The sequence below is a fragment of the Cariama cristata genome, unplaced genomic scaffold (genome assembly GCF_000690535.1).
Source record: "Cariama cristata isolate BGI_N322 unplaced genomic scaffold, ASM69053v1 scaffold203, whole genome shotgun sequence".
Taxonomy (NCBI): domain Eukaryota; kingdom Metazoa; phylum Chordata; class Aves; order Cariamiformes; family Cariamidae; genus Cariama; species Cariama cristata.
This window is the reverse complement of record NW_009607546.1, coordinates 1-22,433: the sequence shown is the minus strand read 5'-3', so window position 1 is coordinate 22,433 and position 22,433 is coordinate 1. Positions and strand designations below refer to the sequence as shown.

General features: G+C 37.0%; 1 protein-coding gene across 1 annotated transcript in view; it reads left to right on the top strand.

Annotated features, from left to right (window-relative positions):
• Nucleotides 1-22,158, top strand: part of NAALADL2 (N-acetylated alpha-linked acidic dipeptidase-like 2) — a gene marked incomplete at its 3' end in the record, with an annotated part of 69,550 nt that extends 47,392 nt beyond the window's left edge. Inside the window, 2 exon segments of the mRNA XM_009696745.1 lie at nt 807-1,064; nt 22,039-22,158. Coding sequence (XP_009695047.1) covers nt 807-1,064; nt 22,039-22,158 — 378 coding nt within the window.
• Nucleotides 22,159-22,433: the final 275 nt, after the last annotated feature.

Here is a 22,433-nt window from a genome sequence, read left to right as displayed (position 1 = left end):
TTTAGTTGCCCTTCAGCATGTCTGTCCTCTAAAGTTATCTTTAAAATACTCTCTGGGTCTCATATCTTTTGGCATTTGCTGGGGAGGAGGGTAGCCTTTCCGTGCTGTCACCATTTTCATCCTATGGCCCTTCTGGTAGCAGGTGTTGCACAGTGATGCAAACCCAGTGATACAAGCCCAGACCAACCCATCTGAAGTCTCAGTTGGCCCATCTGGTAGATACTGCCAAAATAATTTCCAAACTCATGTCGTATGCTTGCCAAGCTGTTGACTCAGATAATCTTTCAGTGCAGGTAGGAAATCTGAGGAAAACCTTCTGACAGCTAGCACAATATTTGGGGGAACAGTTCCATTCTGTTTAGCAAATTTGCTTTACTTGATGAATTTAAGCCAAATGTATAATTACAGCTAATTTTCAGTGTCATGCCCTCCCTGAAGTGTTGCTTCAGATTGTGTTCTTCATATTCAATGGTTCATTAAGTTGATGCTATATCAGAAACTTGATCAGCACCAGAGACATGAATTTTGAAACAATTACTGTGATGATTTCTGTATGATTCTTTGTTTCAATTGGATACGTTTCCTAGAATTTTTTTTTCTTATTTTTATTTCCCCAAAAGCATCTGCTTTTGTCTCATAATTGGTAAGAAATTATTTGAAAAATAATGAAAGGTGATTTTTTTTTTTGGCGTGTTTGATGATATATTATGAATAAAATTATGGACTGATTTGTACTAAGGTACAAATGTCTTGGTGGGAAATAAACTAATGTTTACTTGTATGTTTTTTCCAGAGATTTGTTACAGTTCCCTAGAGAAGATGATGTAGACATTGCAATGAAAATTCTGGTTCAGTGGAGTTCCCAAGGCCTTGAAGATGTCCGGCTGGTAAATTACTCTGTTTTGCTTGACCTACCGGGCTCTTCTTCAAACACAGTAACTCTGAAAACCAGCGGTGAATGCTTTTATCCTAGTGGACAACAGTGCAACAGAGAGACCAAAACGCTTCATAGCCAAGATCTCCTGTACTCTTATGCAGCTTACTCTGCCAAAGGAACTCTTGAGGTAATATGACCATTTGTCTCTGTCATTTGTGGTGAAATAGAGTTGGAAAACGTCAGCTTTTGTTGGACTTGGCTGGCAAAGTACATGTGGTGAAATGTGGAGCCTTAAAATAAACATTTAGTTAAAATATGACGTGGCCAATCTCAATTCAAACTTAAAAATTAGTCAGACCTGAAAGCTTCATATGATTTTTCTTTTTTTTTTTAATTATTTTTTTAAAGTATCTGAGTTTATGAATTGGCATCTTTTGCTTGGGTGTAAAAATCTGAAAGCTGTGTCTAGAGGTACAGTTTATCCTTGTTGATGTATAAGTGCTACTGGTTTGAGGGATGCCTGTAGGAAGGGTAAGATGAGGTTTTCTGCGGTGAGACTGGTGGGAGTGCTGGGCTAGTACCTGGAGCTCCTGAATTATGGTCGTGGATCTCTCATGCTTTCTTCTGTGGCAACTCAGTTGACACATCTGCTGTTTCCTCTTGAAAACCCCAATTTGTAGTTTTATCTTACTGTAGCTTTTGTTAGGAAGTTTTGTCAGTGAAAAGATCCAGCCTGTTGGGATTTGTTACTTGCCAAGTGAAATAAGATCTTGGATTATCTTGGTTTATCCTCTTTGCTGTCTTCACTGGCTGCCTTCCTATATTTGCTTTCCAAATATATTGGGGGTGCGCAAACGGGTCATCATTTCTGTTTACTTTCCTAGCTGAGATAGTATAAATCTCAATAAATATTTCTGAAATTTAAAAATTGCAATTTCACTGCTAACTGCATTTCTGTTGTTTTTCTTTTTAAAACACTGTATGTTATTCCAATGATACAGGGTTTTTTCCACCTTGGTTTCTTTACTGTTTAAAAGGTATGTTTCTTTTCATGAGTTAGAACACTAATAGACTATATCAGAGCAGACTGCGAATGGCTTTGGGTTTGGAGGATACCTCTTCCCAAATACCTTTATACTTGTGAATATCTTAATATTTATATCGTATCAATTACTGAATTTCTATCAGTAAAATGCAACTGTTGTGTATTTTCCTTTTGTTTGGGATAGTGTTTGCCCATAATGTTTATTGATAACATGTAATGCACTGTGGGAATCTTTTAATGAGTCAAAATGGGGAAAGTAGTATGAGGCTAACTAATCCATTTTATGGACTATTAATATAATTTTGAACTTTGGACTGTAGGAAAAATGAGTGCTAGTCGAAAGTCAGATCCTTAAGTTTCTCATCCTGGAGTCCACAAGCATCATCTTCTCTTTGTTAAAAGCGTTGAAGCTTTTTAGCCCCAGGGATTTATTCCAGAAAGGAGAAGGAATGGAGTTCTTGTTCTCCTCTGGGAGAGAGACTTCTCTCGATCCCCTGTTTTTGTGTACCTTACATGCCTGCTTTCCATATTGAGTCTCATGGTTATTATCTCTACACGGTCTCTGTTCTGGGGCTCTATCAACGTAACCACTTCAAGTTAAAATTTGTTGTTAAGAAGTGAAATGAAGTAAGCAAAGGTGGGTCCTAACTTGCATGATGTATGCTTTAACTTTTCCATGGGCAAGTAAAAAGTGCTAATGAATGGTTTTGGCTTCCCACATTTATCACTTAGAAACTCAATGTGTAATATTATCTTACTGTTGTAACTTAATAAGAGTAACTATAAGATAAAAGTACAGTTGTGGCCTTTGAGATTTTATTTCATGAAAATCAATGTGTTGCTAACAAATTTGTCAGACTAAAGGAAATCCAATGTTCCAGGAAAAATCATTGATGTTATTGCCAGCAACACATGTACAATTTTCAGTTGTATTTCAGGGCAGTTTTCTCTGTGAGTCCTGCAGAAATGAGGACCACACACACTGCGTTGTACTCATCACTAGGGCTGGACCTTGGCTTTGGCAAAACTCAAAGCTTGTACTCGAGCCAAAGAATGACACTTTGTGCACAATTTTACTGTCAGTTCTTCGAAATACCTAGCACCCTCACAAAACTTCAGATGTTTTCTTTTATTCTTCAAAATCTCTACCTGAAGTGTCTTAGATCTAGAGTTTTGCCTAAAACGGAAATTTCCTTATTTGTTCAGGCTACAGATAAGTAGGTAGTGATCTAACCTTCCTGACTTTCAATCCTATACAGTAATCTCTACTATTTAAACTAATGGAAGTAGAAAAACTTTAAATGAGAAGTAGCAGGAGGTGGCTGTTGCTGGGTTCAGCCATCAGAGGGTGACTTGATTGCTTACAGTGGGAATACAAGTTGCATATTTTGAATATCTTGCGGTGAGTTGTGATTGCAAGATCAAGAGAGTTTTCCTATGAAAAGGTATTCTTGTAACAGCTACTCATAATCTGAATAATTTTCTTTCAAATGTGACACATCCGTAGTAGACAATTTCTATTGTGTGTCATGTAATCAGGTTGAATTGCTAATGTTGCTTCAATGCTGCTGTTTCATTTTATCTCATTTGTATATTTGGTTTGCTAGAAGTTCAGGTAAATAAAACCATTAAGTTATTGCGGTCTGGCTACCAGCAGAGGTACAGCACTACTTTCATGTTGACAAGGTTATTTGTAGAATAGCAAGACTCATTTTCTTTGACCACCTGTCATGTCCATTCATCATATGGCCATTGTATATGAGCCATCCAATTTGTGCTTTCTGGTAACAGTCTAAACAGCATTTGTGAGTAAAAATGTGAGCATTTGTGATCTGAAATCTACTTCAAAAACCTACTTAGTGCCATTGTGATGGATGGTGCATTTTACTACTTCTCTATATTTCATCGGGCCCTGAAAAGGTGACACTGTTTACCCATCACGGTGACAGGCAGGACAGCCTACAGTTCTGGAGAGAGCTGTCTAGTCAGTTTTGAAATAGATATTGCAGCAGTTATGTAAATAATATATTGTAGACTAGGTCAGTCTAAGGAAAGAATGAAATATGTGAAATATATTTTTATTAAAACTTAAATATCAGCCACCTTTTATAGAACTTAAACCTTTTGTCTGCTTGATGAAAATAGGAAAGCCACTCTGGCCAACAGAGTACATATATAAAGGGAAATTACGTTCTATCAAATTTATGCATTAAAGCAAAATGTGTTGTCAAACAGTATCTAGCCAGTCTCCGAGTGAGTGTACCGTGGTGAATCCAAATGTGCTGCTCCCTGCCTTCACGGTGTGCGGTGATCTGAGAGCTGTGGCTGCCTGTGCTGCCACTGCCGGAGCGGTGGAGGGATGAGCTGGGGAGCCGTCGGCAAGAGCCGAGGAGAGGTGTGTGTGAACCCCCAGAGATCCAGCGTCCTCCTTTCAGTACCACATTGGTAAGTAGTGTCAGCGTAGGTGTATATTGTAGCCCATCTGTTAACACACACGGCAGTGATCCCTCGAGTGCGGTGAAGCGTAAGTAAGGATACGTCTTGGCTGGAAGCGCAGCAGAAGGCTGGGTGTTACTCACATCATCTGGGCGGTTGGTTTAAAGCAGGCCCACTGAGTACAGTGAACTTCAGGAAGAAACAAGTGTTCTGTTTTGGTGTCACAGTGTTCGTCTGCTCTGTTCCCTGTTTCTTTAGCAATGGAAAAGAGAAAATCTTAGCAGGTGTAATGGTTGATGTGTTGGGACAACATTCAAGGACCGATTAATTAAGGCAAAATTGAGATTGTATTTGTTTTGTATTCCCTGATTTTCTGAACTTATGTTTGTGTGACCTGAAGTTTTCCTCACCTTCCTTTCACCTTAGATTTATTCACTCTTTGGTTTATGGATGTGCTAAGGAACTTTTGGCAGTCCTAATCCTGCTTTAATACTTTAAACAGAGGTGCTTAGTGTCCACTGTTACATGGCATTGTCTACACTCTCTGCCTCTTCAGGAATAACTGGCTGATGAATGCACCAAATCCCTGTTGCTTCCTTTGCTGGTCCTCTGTCCTTTTTATTCATCATGGACACTCTCAGCAAGCCCAGCAAAACATTGCTTTTCTTTCGTGCACCTCATACACTAAAGGGAATATGTTGGTTCGGGAACCAGGAGAGGATGTAAGAAAAGTACAAGTACTGGCGTGTTCTTGAAATGCGAATGCATATGCAGGCAGGTGTTTAATGGTTTCATGGACAGAAATGAATCATGCCCATCTCCAAGGCAGTTATCCCAGCTCCCAACTATGTCTCCTTTGTACTTTGACCCCTCCTCTGTCCCTGTTCCCTGACTGCTTGGACTCCTCTGCTATGTCACCTCACTTCCCTGTCATCGTCCACATTCCCTGACTGATTCTACCCATTTTTCTGTTAAAAGTGTCTGCTGGTTTTAGGCATTTATACTCCCAACTCAGCCAGCGATATCTTTGATTAGTTTTGCGGGGGCTGCAGGGAGCAGACAAGTGAGAATGCCGACTGTTTGCCTCTATCTACAATATGCAGAAGAGATTCTCTACATCTGTTGATAGCATATCAGCCTGCTCCGGTTCATTTGTTTTGGTGACATTTTCTCAGCTAAATGAGAACCCACCGCAGAGATTAATGCAACCTGAAGCAACATGAGAAGTACAAACCCATCTGTTAAGCTCACTCAGCAATCTTCCCACCATTCTTCAATCTTGGCAAGATGGGAATAAGGGAAGCAGGACTGAGGATTGCTGTCAGATCCTCTTTCACAAGGAGGGGGGCTTGCTCACTTCTTATCAGATAACTCATTTTCTTACGGCTGTGCTGGGATGTCTTCTCTCCCTGTCCATCCCCTTCTTTCCCAGGTCCTTTGCTCTGCAGGAACAGGAAGATGGGAGTCGTCTTCTCCTCTACTGCCCGTTTCTCTAATCTTTGCCACTCATTGAAGGCTCCCCACTTGTGTGCCCTACAGTTCCCTCCCCTCTCTGCTCGGTCTTTACGGTACTGCAGCACTGTTTCTTTGCAGTACTTGCAGCTCTCTATATTTCTAGCTCTGCACCAAAAGGTTATGAGATCCTCGGGAGGGACAATGCATCAGAAAATCCTTGACCCAACAGCTTGCTTTCATTTGATTCGGTTTCATTGTGCTGGAAATGTGATTAGTGCACCCTTAGTATCTTTTATCTTCCCTCTAGCTAATCAGTGGTAATTTCCTTAACTATTTCTAAATTAAGATTGGTGTCAGTGGGTTGGTTTTAGAAAATTTTTAAATCTTCCCAGGTTATTTTTATCCCCAGGCAAAATTTCCAAATGAGCCTTCTGCAGCATGCTCACTTGCACATCTTGAATTCCAAAGGCAGAGAGTGCATATAATTTAGATTAAATAAGCACAGCGTCTCACCCTAAGTCTTTCAGTCAGTTTTGATGGCACATTGGTGCAAAATATCAAGCTAGAGGGAATCTTGATACATGTGTACATTTAAATCTTTTAGGCACGCCAATTTACTTCATTATTATTTTTATTAACGTTTTCTAAAATTTCTTCTCTGAAGAGATAGAGATACGTACTAGCTAAAGTGAATCCTTAGCAACTGAAATCAGTTTGCAGATGGTTAGGGCTATAGGTTCAATAACACATACACGCAAATGAGAAGAATCATGGCGATTTTTGTAACATTTAGATGTTTTAGAGGAGCTTTATTTATCTTTTATTTATAGAAGAGTTTCTCAGAAACCTCTTCCACAAATAATCATAATTTAGACCACTTCTCTGCATACCAAGTAGGCACAGCAAATTTTCAAGACAATCTCACTAAGAATATGGATTTTAGAATAGACTTGACCTTTAAACAGAAAACAACATTCAACATTAACTGCAGCATAGCTGCCACTCCATTGTAATTACATATAGAAAGCTGTGAAATGCAATGTGAAGGTTATCTAATTTAAAATTGCGGTCAAGAACTACGAAAACGATCATTGAAAAGATGTCCCGGAGAACATCCTGTCAGTTTTCTGGCATATATCACATAACCAATAATAAATATAGTTGTACAGTTCCCTGCAAATAATAGGAGTTCATCATGCACAAAAGCGCGGTTAATATCGCTGCAAGATTTTTGTATCATTGAAGGGCAGAGTTTCAAAGATGCAAATGGCTACTGCTGCAAAACCTTTTGCTGTTTTGTAATTGCGAGTCAATACTGTACTATTGTTTTACTGGTGGAATATTGGTAATGACATTTTAGTAATAATGTCATTAATAACAAATGAGGTTATTTAAATGAAAAAAAGCAAAAGGTGAGGGGCATCTTGATATCCACAGATAAAACAGATCACTGAGCACTTCCATGCCATTGCACGTAATCAGCTGAAGGCATTTTTCAGTAAGACCTCTGTACAGTATTTGAGAGGGAGCAATGTTGAACCGTAAACATTATTTATATTCCAACTGCATGGTAAAAACTAAAGGATGCAAACACTGAGGACTTGGGAAATGGATTTGGTGCTTTATTTGGGTTTCAGTGCAAGTAAAATTCCTATTGAAATCAATGGGAATTACACAATTTTTAACCAGAGTTGAATTTTGTCTGTTAGTAGTCACTGTGAGAGAATACGAGTGGAAGTAACTTCTGCGAATGCACGGATCTCCCAGAAATATTTTTAATTATTTTATTGTATAATTTAGACCTGGTAAGTTGCAATCACCTATGCGGTTCAGTAGATACCTGGGTTGATACCTACCTGGTTAGTCTTCTCTCATGCCCACTTTTTGCTCATGGTGTTTGGTGCAAACCTGAATACAGAAGTACTCCAAGTCAAGTGGAAATATTTCTGCCAAATCACAAAGCACATTTTGCTAAGATAATGCTATTTTACCAGCTCCTTGTAATTTCTTTTATGTTTTCTTAGTAAATTTGAACCTACCAACAACATACCTGTGTTCTGTTTAAGTTTGCAAAGGCAATATCCTCCTCAGAAGAGAGATTCCAAGTAAAAAGCTGCTTCTGCTGTGAACTGTTTGATTTGGCTTTTAGGGATCTTTTTCTTTTAAATTTCTCCAGTATTTTGAAGGTTTAAAACTTCCTTGAAGGGATCTTGTGCTAAAAACAAAAGCAAAAATTTCCTCCAACAGAAAGCCTATAAAGCAAATATTATCATCTTTTAAAAAATTGCGAGGATGAGAAAAATGACATAAGAAACAACTATAACTGATGTAATGAGAACAATAACAAAACATTTTTGTATTTATATGATACCCAATTCTTGTCCCTAAAACTACTTATATAACTTCATTGTTTTAAAAAAAAAATGTAGTTTCATGCATAAACAATAAAGAACTGGTTAAAATGCTACTCAGCTTTGTGATAGTTATGAGGGACTGTAAAATGCAATGTTGATTGAACTATTGCTTCTTGTTTGTTTGTTTGTTTTAAACTTTATTTTTAAGGAAGAGAAGCAAGTCCTAAAACCTTTCAAGGAACGTTAGCAATACAAAAGCATCTGTAGTTGGAGGCAGATTACATTTTACAGTGCCTATACATCCTGCACCTGGGAGCATGGTCATAAGAGTCTGACCCTGGTGGTCCCAGGCATCAGTCAGTCATCCATAAGAATATGGGTTAGAATCACTGTAATAAAATAAATTTTTAAAAAAAGGACAAGCTACTTTTCTGACATACTGTACTTGTTTATTTTTGAAAATAGAGAAAAAGTCTAAGTAATAGTGGTGTCTTTTGTGACTTACAGCTGGCAGCTGAAAAGTATCAGGAGCAACTATTTTAATCTTTGATGCAGCATGATAAATCTTATCAGTTGAAGCCTTAGCAATGTGTTTTATCTTAGGAATTATCTGTATCCAGCAGTGTAACTTTTACAGTCAATATTGGACAACATTTTGGCAGAATCTTAAAAACTGATTTTTTTTCTATATGTAATAGTATCTGCTCATTGAACGCTTTTCTACAGGACTCTTTTTCTCATTAGTAAGATCTTTTTAATATTTTGAAATAAAAGTACCACTGAGAATCCAAAACAAGTCTGAAGATTTCCGGTCTGTGTTAGGATGTGGTAATCCAAAGTTCAAATACAGCCTTCTAAGGTGACCACTTTGGAAGAGTGGAAATAAGTTTGGAAAAAAAAAAAAGCAAACCATACATGAATACATGACATCATTTAAATGTAACCTAAACTAGTTGAGGATAAAGCTGCCATTATATGAATAACTTGGTGAGGACAGATTTGAGCAGCTTGTCTGACTTCTTTGTTGAAGAATTTTGGTATAAAAGAGCAAAGGATGTACCTCTCTAGAGACTGCTTTGAGGAATGCTATAGACCTGGACACAGGGCTTTAACACTAAGAAAGACCAAAAAGTGAAGAAGTCCTCTCTCAGAGAAAACCCTTTGAAGCAAATGTCTTTTGAATCCTTTCAGTGCAGGATGAAAAAATGTGCAGCTGGTTGAAAAAATATATAAGAACTGAATTCTTAAAAATGTGAAAAAAACCCAGTTACGAACCATAGGCAAGTCTACATTTGGTATCCAGGTGCAACTGGCAGGAGTGCATTGGGTGTGTATGCGAACTGTCAAAATGCCAGAGCCTGTTGACTGGCTGGACTAAAATGTCCTGAGAAGAAGCTTTTGTTCAGAATTTCGCTTTTGAAGCTGGTTGAAAATACAGCACTTCCGACTGCGCCCACCAGTTGCAATCCCAGGAGAGAAGTAAACAAAGCTGAAAATACATCAGCCTTCCCTTTTTCAAGAATTAGACATTCCGAGTTTTTTCTGTCTGATATGCTGTCTCTTCCACTAAACACAAATAAATCTCATGTCTAACATCTCATCTAATGAATATTAGTTACTGTGTTTATCTCATTCATTAAGTGGGCCTTAATGTGATTTCATCGTGAGATTTATCAGTTCTATTCCCATAGTTATTTCTTACATTCCTGTGCTCTGCAGTTTGAAGAGAAGGTGACTAATCAATCACCAGCTTGTGACTGGCCCAAGAGTAGGTACGTGTGAGAAAGAAGATGCTTCAAGGAATTTATCTTCCTTCCACTGAATTATGGTACCATGTAGAGTTAGTCTTGTCTCCTGTAAGATTCACTGCTTCACGCTGATGTCTTCGAGGGGCAGACAGAGGTGAATAAGGATAGAAGAGGTCTGGCAATGGCTTCGACTACTAGAGAACAAAGCTGCTTAAATATGCAAGAAAGCTCCTGCTGCATTGTCGTTCAGGAACGATGTTCTTCCCAGTGCAGGTCAATGCTTGCCAGGCACGAACTTTACTTGAGGAGTATTTTAGAGGATGAATTAGTACGAAAAGCTAGAAAATATATTACTGGCAGAAGAGTTACTGCTTCATTCTTCTACCAAAATTTTTATTCCAAAAAAGTTTTCTCATGTCTTTGTCCATGTTGTCCTTTTACCTATAAAACTTTTAGGTCTTAAGGCTAAAAGAAAATATTGCAATCATGTAATGACACAAACTAAAAATCTAGAATGAGATATTTTATCAGTATGGACAGTTTTAGGCTCAGGATCTGAGGGGTAAGACTGACTCTTTCAGTTCGGATCTTTCCCTGATGATCTTATTGCTGTTGTCTTAATGCCTGTAGAGTTGCTCTACCTGAAATAAACTTTAGTAACTTTTCAATTTTCTCTGCAGACAATGAAGATAATTTCTACATAATGTAGAGTGTTTGTGAAGGGGGTACCAAAAATGTAAAGACAAATGAGGAAATATGGAGGGAATCTCTTCAATAGATGATACAACTAGTGAATATTTTTAATTATGACCATTGTGCATTCTTTGTCTCATCTAGTGAATTTAGTCTGTTGTGTTTGTTAAAATTCAGGAGAGGGACTACTTGATGTCAGGAGATGGACCATTAGCGACATTTGTGATTGAATCAGAATTTATGAAAGTACATACTGAGCTCCCTGTTTCTGGTTTCTTTTTGTTGATTGTTCAACATTCTGAGCAGGAGGGTTCGTTAACGGGTGAAGAGAAAGAGCTGACTACAGATTTCTGTAGTAACTGATAATTCTGTGATAATGTCCCTAACTGCTTTTATTGAAAATTGCACCGTAAAGTACTATTGCTACAATAACACTGAGCACTTCTCTACTGCTGTAAAAGAGGCTGACCTGGATTCCAGGCTGTGGGGAAGATGAGAGAAACTCTGTTCAGATCCAGCTCCAGAGCTCCGGACGGGCTGCAGTGATGGCAAAGCTTTTGTGTTAACCAGTGAAATCGGTTATATGATGTGAGGTCAGATTACTCCTTCCTCCCATCAAGTTGTCCAGATTCCAGAATCTCTTCAGACTTTCCCATAAGTTTTAGATAATCTGAACATTTTCCCAGCTTTTCTTTTGAGGTGCAGTTTAACAGGACAGCACTATACAAGGTGGACGGTTCACTGGACCCTTTCCGAAACAGAAGCAGTTTCTATCCTTTGCTTGGAGTTTCCTCTTTTTCTCCATGATTTTCCATCCCTGCTGAGAGCACAGCAACCAAGTTCAGAAATTCTCCATGATGTTTCTGCCAACACTTAGCAGAGATGAATGCTCAAAATGTCTGTGTGAAATTTGGCAAAATTCAGGAAAACCTTCACCCTAACCTTTGGGAAGAATTAGGATAAAGGTGAGCTACTAGTTGTGCTATAGCAAGGATACCTGGCAGGGCCCTATCCTGAACTCCCATTTAATCCTTGCTGTTATTAATAGAAATAAAATATTTTAAAAATGAAGGTTAGCTATTTCTGAAAGAAAAGGTAAATCATGCTGCCATATAAAAACCTTTAGATGACGAAGCAATGCAGAATGCAGTATCACATTTAATGACCAAATGGCAATTCCAAATTGAGTGTATTTTCAAAACGAAAATTTGAAAGCCTGAAACAACGAAAAGCTTGATTTTCTTCCTGGTACAATTTTGGTATGTATGATACCTGAATCATACGCTACATGTCTCTTGTAAGGTAAGTCTGCTTTCCAAAATATTAGGTGATTGAAAATGGGAATATATACTTGTTTAATCACATAGAGCTGTACTGTTCTCATGTATGACCATCTTTATATTTGTCTTGGTCAATCTTCTGGGCCACTTGAATTTGTTATTGCTCAGGTATGTTCCCTGTTGTCATTGGAGTCCTTTTCTGTCATATGAATGCATTTGTAATTTGAGAATTTATTTTTCACCAGTCCTTTTTCTACAGATGTAATTTAGAGACCTATATATCAGTGTAATGACTCAAACCAACAAAATTCACATGAAATAGGAAGGATGTCATTTTACTTTTCACAACTGCACGTTTGCTTCTCCAGGTTTGACAAAATGCTGCTTTAACACTCAGATTTGTATTTACAGCACTCATGGTTGGGCATCTCTCTGATTATGTTCAATTGTGTGATGTTTGGCCAAGCAAAGGCTCTAAGTACTCTGTGAAAGAACATTTATTATTCTCTGGAAAATAGAGTTGTCACTGACATTTCTGAAAGTTCAAGTGTTCTCTTGATGCAGTGAATGGCCTCTTGTACATATGCATCATTATCTCAATCTTCGAGGTAAATGTCTATTTTATATTTATGTATCTATGTACTTGCACTAGCAACAACGTATGTTTTATGTGTCTATATAGCAAGTGTGCATAGAAATACAGCTAGCCTATATTTCAGTACACTATGCATGCACTTGTATGAGAGTTGATTAAGAAACAGGCTTCTCATCCTATGAAAATTGGGCTGTTTCAAAACGTGTTCTGAATCATGGCAAAAATTGGAAACCTGAAAGTTGTAAGGCTGTTTGATAGATATTTTTGTTTGGACATGTCCAGACTAACTCTAAAAATGAAACAACTGAACAAAGTTGAAACACTACTCTCTAGGAAATTAAAATATCAAAAGTATTATAGTTATAAAATGACATATTTAAATTTTACTTAGATTCAAAAGCACTTCCGTGTAACGTTTCCCTGCAGTTGACACAGATTCTGCCTTTGACAGACAGTGTTTGCATTCACAGGACGTTGTTCTTATGACTTGTCGCTTCAGACAGCAGATTATGTTCCTTCTCTGGATATGTAGGTGCAAACTCATGTTCTGCTGTTTTTCACGTTGAGCCTTACAAGCAGGTGGAGGGGAGTGTGGCCAGCACCATTTGGTAGCCTCTTCTGCTCAGCTGAGATGGATCCTTCCCTACTGTAGCTCTCCAGCTGATGGTTTCTGCTGTGGTCTGCAGAGCCTATTTGTATATAGAGCACTTCTGGGCACCTTCTGTAAGGTGCAAGCGTCTTCTCCAAAGCCTTAATGGTTGTAGCTACTACAGGGAATGCCTGAGTTTTGTTGCAGCTGATGGTTTCTGCTGTGGTCTGCAGAGCCTATTTGTATATAGAGCACTCCTGGGCTCCTTCTGTAAGGTGCAAGCGTCTTCTCCAAAGCCTTAATGGTTGTAGCTACTATAGGAGGGAATGCCTGGGTTTTGTTGGATGCATGATAAAAAGTATGTAGGAGGAGGACAGTGTGCAGCCTCTGAATGTTTTGCTTTCATTCTTTGTGTTTGAGAGTAACCAATAAAAACCTTCACCTTGCTGCAGTTCAGCCTTTGGAATTTGTTGAGTTCTGATGTAATGGGGCTGGATTCTGACATAAAGCCATTTCATTGAAAATTCTAAAGCCAGGTTTAAATCACACCATTATAATTTACTGAATACATATGTAGCTTACAATTTACTTTTTAAGATGTCACATCACGGCTGAACAATTCTGGTTTGTTTAGTTTATCCTTAGTCTGTGTAATTTGTAAATATATTTTTGCATGAATAATTATCCCTAAATAAGCTAAACCAAGTAGGTTGGCAAATACAGATTACTCTTTCTTCTTAAGAAAGTATGATAAATGTGACTTTATGCTTTAGGGACTAATGCTAGTAAATACTATCTTTGCAATTAACTCTTATAAAGAGGGGAATATAAGTATAATTAAACACATATAAGAAAGAATAAATAGAATTTAAAATTTTGTTACTAGTGAGGTGACAAATAGTCAGCACGGCTTAATGAGAGTTTGAAATAATAAAATTTCTGATGGAGTTTTAGGCATCAAATGATATCATGTCCTTCAGTGTTTTATAACCAAAGCAACGTTCTTAGAGATTTTTAAATAAATAAATATCAAATTAATATGACTGAAAATAAGGATGTTTTATTTCAGAATACTTGAAAAACTAGATTTGCATTTAACTCTAATTAGAAAAGATTAAGAAAAAATAGATTTTTTTGGATATCTCACTGGATATCATGAATTCAGTTATATTCAAGTATTAGTTTTGCCTTCCTCTGAAGAGAAACTCAAAGAATGTGATTTGGGACAGAGGGCAGTGGGAAAGTATGAATGAATTAAAAGAAGGAAAAATAAAGTTGAAAATGGATATAGAGGGAGGAGTCTACAGGATGAGCATTATCAACAGGGAACTAAACTATGTCAGCTCAGATTTATCTGGCGCTCTATAACCATAAAACACAGAAGAGGTCCTTTTCTGTAGGCTGTAAAAAGGCTTTGATTTAATTCAGTCCCCCTGGGAGATGGTAGGAAAAAAAATCTGCTCTAAACTGTGAAAAGCAAGCAAGCAAACAAGTTAAACCTCAGTGTCTTTCTAAAAATGATACTGGAACATCAAAAGCAACCTGTAGGAGAAACTTCAGTAGAGCCCTGCCTGGAGTGGGGCAGTGTTAACTGGACAGAGGGGACGAGGGGGAAGAGAGAGCATGTAATATGTGTCTGAGACTGAACTCGGTCTGCAAGGCCAAACTCTTATCAAACTGAGGTTAAGGGACATCTCTTTTTCTCCCTGTTTTGGTACAAATCACAACGGTTTTAAGTACCGTTGTAATGCAGTGTGCAATTTTATGTAATAAAATCTAGACACAGAGAATCCTTTATGACTCTAAGCTGACACTGTGAGTCATATTGAATTACTCTGGAATTTTATTGTATGAGTAGGAATATTGAAGTAAAAAAAGAAAACTTTATAGAGCAAGGTGCTAACAACCATGAAGAAAAAATGTCATGAATCTGTTTGAAGAGGAGTGCTTGTAGGTAAAAAACAGTAGTTATTTAATGACCCCCAGACATATCTTGCTATGTGGAGCAATATTGAAGTTCTGTGATTTAAATCTACCCAGACATTGTTGGTCAGGTGCATCTCTTAGTACTGTAACAGAGCAAAATCAGCTTCAGTTAATGCAGGTATGTAATGATTTGCTTTTTTTGGCTCAGACAGTGTGTTCAAATTCAAATTGCACAAATCATCTCTTCTTGGCTTGCCTCACACAGTTGCTTGGAAATACATTAAGTTATTATTTTTCAAGGCATACTATTATTTTTCTTGTTCCAGTTTTCTAATAAGACATAAAAAGAAGCTCAAGGACAGGGAATCCTGTGCTACTAGAAGTAGAGTCTGCATAAGTAGTGTCCAACTTTGGCCAAGACAGTAGGGGAATTTACTTTCAAATATACAGTGTAGTTGTTCCCAGGATATCACAGAGACATTTCTGTGTAATTAGCCCAAATTTATCTACCAGATTTTCCAGACAGTTTGGTAATGGCCATGTGTCATAGAACACACAAAATACTGTAAGTACTATTTGCTACTGGAAGATGGCATGCTTGGATTTTGAGACCTTATACTAAATTTTCCATAAAGTAAATAGTGGAAAGCTCACTAGGGGATTTCAAAGATAGTGTTATTCTGAAATTATTGTGAACACTGGAGTATGGTGTTTGCATGAAAACTGAGTTCTAAAGAAAGGAATTTTTGTTTCATAGCAAAAGCAACTCTATAAAAAATTACGCTTCCGTGTGACACACACACACCCCCCCTACCCTGTGAACTCTCATCTTAAAAATCTGTCTTCTGCCTCAAATTCTCTCCTGATTTGTTTCTATCTTGTTGGACCTGTCTTTATTTTACTAAATGTTGAATTATACACTTGATCATGCTTTCTCAGATCTTTTCCTCTTCTGATAATGCTAAGCCTAGCAACATAAAACAAAAGATAAAATTTACTGCACTTGCACTTGACTTCAGCAAGTCCTAACCATGTAGGAACAGACTGACTGATCCTACTTATTCAGAGTGCCATTACTGTAAAAGGAATGAATAGTTTGGCACATTACTTTCTTAGTTCAACCTTCAGCACCTCAGTTGGACTAGAGACAGTCATCAGATGCGTGTCACAAAACCCACAAATGCAAAAGATATCTCTCTGTCCCTCTTTTTGCCTGGAACTAAGTGAAGGACAAAGTTTAAAAGATAACTTTGAATATTAACGTTTCTGTAGAAATATAGTAAGTATATAAAGCATGGCTTTTGTTGTTTATTTTGTCTCTGGCATGCTCAATAGGACAACAAAGGAGGCTTGGGTGGTAGCAATCACAGGGAGACAGCTGTGGTTCCCTGATTATGGGAGGGATGCTTTTGGCTGAAATGGGAGCAGCAGCTCCTGTCAGAAAGCATAGCAGAGTTTACAGCAACAAATGATTTGGCATACTTGGGTGCAGCTGTTTTCTCCCCTTTTCATTCTTCCCTCCTTTTCTCTAATTTTCGAGAAGAGCTAGTTTTATGTTTGCAGCTTTCTTCGAGTTTGTTGATGTCCAGCTTTGATCTACAGCAAGCTTCAGTTTACTTTTATGCTCTGCTGAATGCTGCCTTCAGCCTCAATTTCAGAGCTGTGCAAATAAATTATAGTGAAGTGCTTAATTAAAGTTAGCCTCATGTCCTGATTGCAGACTGCCGTCTTCTCAGATACAATTTGCAAATATATTTTGGAGTTTTTACTTTAGGCAGGATGACTAGTTCAAGGTTATTTACTTCTGATTAATCACGAATTGGATGTTTCTTTTGCCTTTATTTTGTGAACAACCTGAAAATGGTAGCTGAATGTTGAAGGACAAACAAAGGGCATTGACTTGAAAGAAGTGGTTATAGTAGGACTGTACAGTCACAGAACTGAAGGGTTACTTCTAGAATTACATATGTGCTTTTGGGAGAAATTGTCTTAATTCTGAGGTACAGGCAAACCTAAATATGTTGTATATAATAGCATTTAATATTTAGTTTTTTTCAATACTTGGAGTTTCTTTAGTTCATCCATTCCTGACACACTTCTGGTGAGTGGGTCAGAACTGGCAGGAATATCAGCTTGACTGTGCTACTAAATATCAGTCATTTTCATAGCTGCAGCTTCAATGGTCCTGACCTCCCATATAGTTTGTATAGAAGCTGTTTATTAATATGAGTCAACAGATTGGTATTTGATAAAATATATTCATAATTTGAAGTTACTAAACTGTGGCACTAATAACAGGTAACATTAAGAGGAGAAGATTTTTCACCACAGCTGTTCTGTATGCTACTTTTGGTTTTGTTTTCCACATAAGTTTGCACCTTTCAGATAAGATGTCTTTGAGATTTCTCAGTACTTACCTTAATGTATTCTGTTAAGCAAATAGTTTTACTATTATTTCTTAGGTGTGGTGCTTTTTTACCCTGGGATTCCCAGCCTTGATAGCTAGAGCAGATGCATTTAAGAGCTACCTTATCTGCACTGACTCCATCTGCATTTTGGTGGTTCTGAGAAACATCCCTTCCTGGGTGGACTGGCTTGGAGGTGCTTTTTTTCGGTGGGTTTTTCCCTTAATCTGTCTCCTGTCTTGTGTGCCTCAGCAAATTAGCCACAATCTGCCTCTTAGCCAGTGTATTGGATGCTGTTATTAAATTCCTTTCTTCATTCAAGTGGACTGAATGATAACAATGTGATATGACAAACATATTTCCATTATTATTTTTGACTCATTTAACTTTTTTAATTGCCTTGGCATTTGCAAAGAAAGCAAAGTTTTAAAATAGTATCCAGCATCTTCAAGACCCCAACTGCCACCTGTTTCATAGAGTTATTCATACTCTCCCTTTCCAAGACCTGTCTTTTTTTCATCCATGACTGGATGAAGTACACTGTTTTATTCTCTTTCATTTTGGAGATAAGTAGAAAAAATTGGAAAAAAATCCTTGACACTCTTGACTGTGCCATTTTTAGAGTGCTTGTCTTTTCTGTTTTGGGGGGATTTTATCATAGTTTTTAAGATAGAATGTTTACAACTCATTGAGTATCATCTTGAGACTTAGAAACTAATAATAAGACTAACATAAAATAATTACTTTTTCTAAAAACGTTTGGTTTATTACCTACCCCTACTTCATTTCATGCATGGGGGAATACTACTGAACTCCATATTGCACATTGCAATTTCTTCCTAAATAATCATATCTTTCAAACAGCATAGCATGAAACAATTCAAAGAGCAAGTACCTAATTCAAATGCATAAAACCCCCTCATTCTTTAGCAGTTTCCCAGTTCTAGGGTAAGAGGATTTACCCTTGCATATCTAAACCAAGTACACAAGTGCTCTTTTTCGGCATGTGATAAAAGGATGAGTTCTCTTTTGTTTTTTGAACAGAATTACACTACCAAAGGAAAGCAGTTTATCAAATATGGGTTATTTTAGGGTGGGATATTTTGCTTTTTTTGAAGTCTGGAATGTGTAAAATAAGGATTATGTCGTGTTGTAAGCATTTCTAAAAATGAAAAAATAAAATAGAAAATTTAATCTTTATTCAGTTTTGGAGGTGTTAGGAATGTTGTGAGTAAAACAGGACTTCATGCAACATAAATGGACTGTTAATTTCACAGAGGATTATTGAGAGGATAGCACTCTTTGGATTCTATAGGATTCTTTAACATTATTTTAAAGGTGGTTTTTTTTTTTTCAGTATTTTATTTTATGCTAGAAGTAAAGGGTCCAATTAGTTGAGCCCCAGTGTATTAAATGAAAAAACTGACTACTCTGAGCTACTGTTGTTGGACTATATTTGATGAGATGTTATTATTAAGTAATGCAAAATGTTTTGCTTTTTATTACAAATTTTACTAGAGTATTGGCATGTAGAAGAAAGGAAGGAGTAGGAATAATTTTTAAAACTATTGTTATAATTTAATGTTTACCTATTAGTTTCTGGACTGTACTGCCAAAACGTTATGACTTTGTTCTAAACTCTTCCAGTGGGTTATTGACTTCATTTGGGAGGGGAGGAGCCATGTGCTATTTTACTCAAGAGAAGATTTTATTCCTTTCTTTTTGTCATTTGACTGAAGTTAGATCTGAGATTAGCTGTGCAAACCTCCAGCTGCTAGGCTATATGTGATGTTACCAGGATGTGATAACTTACTTTAGTAGACATGTGGAATATTTTTACCCACAGTTCCCAAAAAGGTAAAATTAAGGGTCAAAGATTTGTGATGAGAAGAGAATCACTTCGAAGTTACAGTGAAATATAAGTGTGCAAGTACCCCTAAAGTTGGACAGTAACAAGAGGCTTAGGTCATACTTGTTTTCAGGCAAGTGCAAAAGAAAGACTTCTAATACATTGAGCTTTGACATCTCCTTCATGTGGAAGATGTATAATGAAAGCACATGTAACTCTTTGTTATATTATACTCAGCTGCTTTTTCATTATGTTATGACTTCTTATGTATGAATGTATTTAATAGGTTTGGCATTGGGGCTTACTTTTAACATTTGGAGCAAAGAACATGGTTTGCAGAGTGTTTGGAGCAGCAGGGAGTCAAGTTCTGGTTTTCACGTAATTAAAAAATGAGCTGTGCTTTTGTAGGGCCTTTTATTCAGCCTGCTCTTGTTGAGCTCGTATGTTGCCTGGGAAAGACCGGTGAGCCACTCTTGAAGATGCTGTTTGCATCCATAAATTAACTAGGAACATCCAAGGGCAGTTGCTAAATGCATTAATAATTGTGCAAACATGTAGTTTTGTTTTTTACAGAGAGGTGGATAGCACCCTGGAGGAGCAGCTAGCAAAAATGATGTGAAGAGAAGGGTACATGAATGTAGATGGGCAGGGATCCACACAGGCATACTGTAGAAGCTAATGATTTGATACTTCATTATGTTATATCTTTGTGTACATCGAATTATCCCAAGGCAAAATCAATAGTTTCTCTCATACGAATGATGAAAATTCTGATTTTTGGTATGCTTGAGGGTAAGTAGGAAGGGCATTGGGTCCAAAGGAGTTAGATTAGAAGTCTCCCCAGAAATCAGCCGAGATAAAACCTCTCAAGCTGTAAGACTTTTGAGACTCTTGAATAATTATAGCATTAAAGTGTATCTATTGACACCTCTGTAGGTGCAAATTAAAATAAAGCTGAGATCTACAGAATGATGTAAAATTTGTGTGAACTTCAAGGAAGTACACTGGTTAAAACCCTTTCCTCATTTGCAGTGAACGCTTTATAACCAGAGGCATCAGATTAGGTAAAATATAAAATGGCTTCCGCTAGTATAAAACCTTCACTTGATTTTATCATACTTTCCAAATACAGTGATCACAAGGAAAAAATTCATATTGGATTTCAGCCTGTAATCACCATTAGAATGTTCTTATGAAACAGTTTTCAAGTTCTTTAGATATTAAAACCCCCATATACTTCAGAAGAAACTGTATGAAGTGCAAGATTTTCTGTTCCTTCATTTCAGTATTTGGTGTTAAATCTGGTGTTTGCCTGTTCCAGAAGTGTTTTATAACTTTGGCTGACCTTTCTAAATACTTGGTTTATACAGCACTGATGACACATTACAGACTGAGAAACTTGTTAATTTGAAAATTTAAAAGAATACATTTGAGACGACAGGAACCTCGGAAAAAATTTTGTGTGATTTCAATTTCAATGTTGAGGTGCAAACTCAGACAAAATATTCAGATACAGTTGTATAAGGGTAAATACTTTCTTAAAATACCCATATTCAGGAATCTAGTAAAATTTCACACATCCTATGTATCCAGAACAACTGTTGCTAGAATTTAAACAGTTTGTGTAGAGATGCTGAAAATCAGAACTGTTGCCTTTGGCAATAAATCCATACTTAAGTTACCAAAACTGAACTGAAAGAGAAACTTTTGCATCTTGTACTGCTCCTCTTATTTTAATTTTTAAGCACTGATGTAATATTCTTGTGTCTTCTTGTATTTGTGTTTTATGTGAACCCTGTGTAGGGATTTAGAGGTTCCAGAATGTACTCGATGGTGTCCTGAGAGCTTCATAACATTCTAAAATAATAATGTACAAGACTGATTATACTCATACTTGGGCTTCACCAGAAGATATTGCTATAAATGTGAGAGAAAAATGCCCTTGGTCATTCTTAAATTATTTATGTATAGAGAGAGATACATATATAAATATCCTTGAAAAGATATCTTGAAGTATTTTTCCGTCACTGCCAATGCTTGACATTTAATAATAACTTAGACCTTTACTGCATATTCTTGCAGTGTCCCCACTGAAGAACTGAAGATCATCATGCTCTAAACAATTTTAATTTAGTTGGAAGTGACTCTAAATAATTTAACAATATGTATTAATAGAAATGTTTGTGTCAGAGCAGTGTAGTCTGTTATGACTATGGCTGTCTGGGTATAATGCTTGTCTAACTGATGGATTATAAGAAAATACTTCAATAGTTAAGGTAAGGCTGCTCAGAAATCGTATGAGATCACATAATAAAACAGTATATTGGTAGAGTATATATTACCTGTATATTTTCATAAGTGAGCAGTCTAATCATTCACTCATTTTCTGAAATGCTTTACAAGACTCTGATTTCTTTTAAGAAAATTAACAGAAGTGATTTAGTATCCCTTACATGGTTTTAAATACATTCCTGCAGCTAGCTAACAAGGGGAAACTCTCATCAGACTAACACCTCTTATTATAACCACTGGCAAAAAAACATTGGATTTTTATCACAGCTGATGAATTGTGGATGAAAACTGCAAAGATACAAATTTACCTGTAAGATCGAATTCTCAAGCTCTTTGTTATTACAGGTATTACTGTTTTAGGAAGTGGGGGTAAGGTAATTGCAGAACTCTGCTCAGATGCTTGTACTTAGGCAAACAACTTTGCTTCTGTAGAAGGAACACCCTCAATGATTCATGGCTATAGGCATAGCCTGATCTTTATCTTCTTATTACAGGCAGAACTTGTTGATATACAGTATGGGACCGTGGAAGACTTGATCCGGACTTAAGCCATTACAAACGTGACCAAAAAAATTGCACTTCTGAAGCTAGGACAATCACCTTTGCTTTATAAGGTTAGTCAAATGTTTGTTGCACTTTAGCTGAATTATTTATTTCTTTTTTCAGTTTCAAAGTACCAAAACAAACACTTTCCCATTCTGTCCCAGTAAGTCAGTATTTACTGGCATTCAGATTCTTCCTCAATACTAGCCACTTCGATCTGTGATGCCTTTTATGTGTTACAGTTATTTATTTTGCTGCATATCTTACAATGTCCCAGTAGTATGCCATATTTTCTCTGGGTGTACTATAAGCGTTTTGGCAAAAAAATCCCTAAAAGAAATAATAA